This window comes from Solanum stenotomum, chromosome 11 (assembly GCF_019186545.1).
Source record: "Solanum stenotomum isolate F172 chromosome 11, ASM1918654v1, whole genome shotgun sequence".
NCBI classification, from domain to species: domain Eukaryota; kingdom Viridiplantae; phylum Streptophyta; class Magnoliopsida; order Solanales; family Solanaceae; genus Solanum; species Solanum stenotomum.
In genome coordinates this window covers 48,803,565-48,807,938 of record NC_064292.1, presented here as the reverse complement: position 1 = coordinate 48,807,938, position 4,374 = coordinate 48,803,565, and the positions used below count along the sequence as shown (strand labels likewise).

General features: G+C 32.5%; 1 protein-coding gene across 1 annotated transcript; it reads right to left on the bottom strand.

Moving 5' to 3' along the window:
• Positions 1-1,435: 1,435 nt before the first annotated feature.
• On the bottom strand, positions 1,436-4,374 carry LOC125844696 (GDSL esterase/lipase At5g33370-like). The gene is made up of 5 exons (XM_049524024.1): positions 4,093-4,374; positions 2,941-3,071; positions 2,611-2,853; positions 2,025-2,277; positions 1,436-1,875 (listed from the first exon to the last, which is right to left on the bottom strand). Exons 1-5 carry the CDS (start codon positions 4,325-4,327, stop codon positions 1,643-1,645), a joined length of 1,095 nt encoding a protein of 364 aa, XP_049379981.1. The 5' UTR covers positions 4,328-4,374; the 3' UTR covers positions 1,436-1,642.

Sequence of the window (4,374 nt, the reverse complement as noted above, 5' to 3'; positions counted from 1 at the left end):
TAGAGGGGGCTAGTATGTTATCTTTCGCCAACAACAATATGTATGATATATAATTTTATCTGTCAAAATTAGGACACATAAAAAGAAATCACCTAGTGTTTTTATTTCTGTTGACATTTCAACCTGATATTTATCTAAATTAATCAAATCTTAGCATGTCCAAAGAAAATAAATTTGATATCTCAGCTAGGGTATCTTTACTTTTTGGTTGGAAAAAAGATCACGTGAGGCCCATACTCATAAAACATGATAATTTCATGTGAAAAAAGTGGAGAAATTAAACAAAATTATCTAGTACAAGGCGTGCATTGGCTAAAGGAGAATCTTGAAGGATCTAATTAAGTTATATACATTTAAAAAATTAATTAGTTAAATTTTAATCCATAATAGTAAACATGTTTGTTTTATCGAATTATCAATTAATGCTTGTCAAGATATTTGAAATTTATCGTCACATAGAAGGTTTTGAAAATGTAATTTTAAAATTCTTGGTAAGTTTGTGATTATGATAGGATGGTACATTTTGTTTTCTCGCAACTTTCTACTACAATAAAAAGTCATAAATATTTTGAATAAGATTTCATGTGGTCACTAGGGATGGCATTGGATGGGGCGGTTGTGGGGCAAACCTGTATAGACCCGCAAATATACTAACCCACCCCGTCCCGCATAAAGCAAAACCTGCCCTTCTCCAGTCCCGTCCTATTGTCATCCTTAGAGTAGTCAAAAGCACCTTCAAAATTGTGAATAAGTTTGAAGATGAGGATGATGAGTTGAAATCTTTCAAGTGTGGTAAAGAATCCACACATAAAGTACTTTTTAACTTGAATAATTAATGTCATATGCGTTGCCTCAGAGGAGAAGCCAATGTGCAGTACGTTTCGAGTTGGGACAAACTCAATAATTTTAGTTTAAATTTTTTGTATTAAGAAATTATTTTATTTACATATAAATTATTAATTTAAAATCCAGTAATAATAAAAGACTAAAAGAACTCAAATTCATAAACTTCAAATCTTGATTCCGTCTCTACGAATAGGTCCTTGATTTCTCAAAAGTCTAAAAATGAAGAAAGTGATACTATTAGTAGTTGGCCATAACAACAACACCATATCAAGCGAAAAGGATAAAAATGTCTTTTTACTTTGTCTACTACCTAAGTGTGACCCTAGTTATAATAATTGGGTTTAAATTTGATTCGGGTTATTTAATTTAGTGGGTCAGGTCGAATTAAATTAAAACAAAGAAATGCATTATTTAGGGAAATTGGATATTTTTGTTTGATTTGAGGAATTCCATCCAAAATAGGGACATTTTTTACCCTTTTCTCTTTGAATAATTTTGCAACATATACTAAATTCACCAAATTTGATCAAATGAAAGTACCAAAATTACATGCCATGAAACTATTTCACTTCATATATTATATAAATTGAAAACACTTTGGTTTACATTTTCAACAATATCACACTCCACCCTACAAATTAGATTACTGAATTATGTGGATAAAAACATAACACACAACCAAACTTTTGTAAATTTAAAAGTAGCACAACATGAGGTGCTGCATACAACTTATTTATAGCCAAAAAAAATTAGCAACAAAAGGTACAAGTGAACAGATTCCAGATATGTTTATATATTATGCCTCTGAATCCATAGCCAGAATTGTACTGAGATTCATTGGATTCATGTACTCCGTCGTACCGGACAAGATTTGTTGCACAATGATCTTATTTGCCCTCTCAGATGGATGGAACGGATCCCAAAACGCGTAAATATCTCTATTCGGGCACAAATTAGAGAGCGGTGTACATAGACCAAGACCGTTATATGGTCCTTGTCCACAACATGCTACCTTTGATGTTATAAATCCTGTCAAAAATGGAATCAATTGTCAATATTAATGACACAAACCATAGGCCAGAGCCCAGAGCCAGGATACTGAACCCCTTAGTAAAAATCCTGGCTCTGCCACTAAACCTGAACAGGACATGTAAATTTAAATGTTGCATTGATTTTACCATATGCTTGTGGATTAGTAATGAAATTAGTGTGCATTTGTTGTGTATTTGCAGCAATAAAAACATTGCTGCCTAGTTCTCTGTTTAACCCCTGCAGCATTTGCATAAGCTGTGGGTTAAACAGGGCTGCAGCTTGTTGCAACTCGGGTGAACATTCCCCGTTCCTGCTACGTTGAGCTAGTTCTGCTGGGACACAACCTAATGGTCCAGTTCCAGTCACAATTACACGACGAGCTCCAAGATTATACACATTCTGAAGTAACATCATGAAAAGGTATATTAGTTTCTATAATAATAAAACTTATCTATATTTTTGGTAGGTATTATTATCTACCTATACAAAAGTACATAACTTCAATATGCATTCAATTACTTCAACAACATTAATGTTATCTGAATCGTTCTAATGATATGTCATTTTTTTAAAAAAACAGCTAGCAATTGACAACCAATTATGTTGGTGAAAAACTTACTTTGTTATAAATGTTATGTTAAATGAAGGTCATGTTACAAAGCTAAATCAAAAGGGGAAATCTCTGAAAGTATCCCTAACAATTCGTGTCACACATAGAAATTCAATACGTACCATCAAGATTTTACGATATTCTCTTATCAAATAAGGGACATAATCTGGAATAGAATATTGGCGCGATCGCGCAGAATTGGGCACAAGGAAATAGTTGTTGACAAAATCATTGCCTCCAAGAGTCATAAGAACAAGAGCTTGATTTACAAGTCTTTGAGTACTTGCTTCACCAATTAGTCCACTCACTCTACGTTGATATTGTCTAAAATAATCCAATTGTTGTGGCATTCGAATAATATTAATCTGCGTATATATATTATCATTAGTCAAACAATTTAACATGTTAAATGTTGAAAATAATTTGAATTTAGACTAAAGTTTTGTATGTACAAATTGGATTCCAGTGTCATTTAGAATTCCAATTCCAGCAGATGCAAAGTTAGCACCAACAAGAAGTCTTTGTCCAGTAAGAGCTGGACTCAAGTAAGGTAGGGGAGATTCTGATGAACCAATTTGTTGACCTGAAAAAAAGTAAAATAATCGAAGTTGATCAACTGTATCTATCACAAGTTTAACTTATATATACTGACAATGTAAAAAAAAAAATTATACTAGTACTAGGTCAACCTTGAAGAAGGATTTACCTTTTGTACATTTCTAGTGAAAAGAATTGATATGCTATCAATGTACTTAAACATATTACTTGTAACAAGTAACTTGTCTTATTTTCAGGTGAATTTAGTCTTATTCTTTGTGGACGGTTACAGCTAGTATTTTAGATTATCTTATAGTGAAATTTTTTTTTTATACTATTGATATATAAAAGTTAAATTTATAAAAGAAAACTACAGGTAGTTGTCTTAAAAATTAAAGTAGGATAAGTAATCTGAAAAATAAGATAGGTTGTCAGCTAGAATAGATTAGAATTATAATGTTAGTGTTCATAAGTAAGTTCCTTTCATAAAAGAGGCAAAAACACATGTAATTAGATACTAGTGTAAAAAACAGTTTGATGCACAAAGTATTTCATGTTCATGTAGTGTACAAAAAAAGGGTCGCACCCTAAGAGGGTGCAATGTAGGTCGTTTATCCTAGCACAAGCATCAGTAACCGATTTCACAGCTCAAACTCGTGACTTACAGAGACAACTTTACAATTTTTCTACAATTCTCCAAATGTTAAAGGCGTACCCGAGATTTAAACTTTCTATGAGTTCAAAACTTTAAAGTTCTTAGCATTAACTTATTATATTCTTAAGGGGAAAAGATTCATATCTACTACTAGTTATAGTTTTAATAAATTTTACACATAATTCACACTCCGCGTCGAAAATATTTGGTTCATGTGAACTCGACATAGTGTACAGAGCATGTATCTCGCATTCACACAGAATCTAGAAAAGAACCACCACTACTCTATGATAAAAATGTGACATAGTCACCCTATCCTGATGCAAGCATCACTAACCCTGTGACCTATAAGTCATACGAAGAAAACGTCAAATTAAAAAAACATTTAAAAAAAGAGCAAAATGGACTCAACTGATAAGGTCAGGAATGTTGTAGCCATTAGAGAAACGACCAGTTGCTCTACGTGTTGGATAATCAATACCATAAGGTGGTGAATCTGCCCTTGCAGTAGTAGCCAAATAATTATTATTTCCACTATCAACAAGTGAATCACCAAACACAAAAAATGCCCTAGCTTCACTTTGGGAAATACCCACTCCAATAATCAACAAAAGGCTCAAAATAATTGAAAAACTAGGTGTGGCCATTTTGGCAAAAATGTTGTTACAAAAATATTGTAACTTGTTTGTATGTG

Coding starts and splice junctions, on each gene's coding strand:
- LOC125844696 (XM_049524024.1), bottom strand. CDS start 4,327: ATGGCCACACCTAGTTTTTCAATTATTTTGAGCCTTTTGTTGATTATT. Junction 3,072..4,092: donor CAACATTCCTGACCTTATCA/GTTGAGTCCATT, acceptor ACTTTTTTTCAG/GTCAACAAATTGGTTCATCA. Junction 2,854..2,940: donor ATGACACTGGAATCCAATTT/GTACATACAAAA, acceptor ATATATACGCAG/ATTAATATTATTCGAATGCC.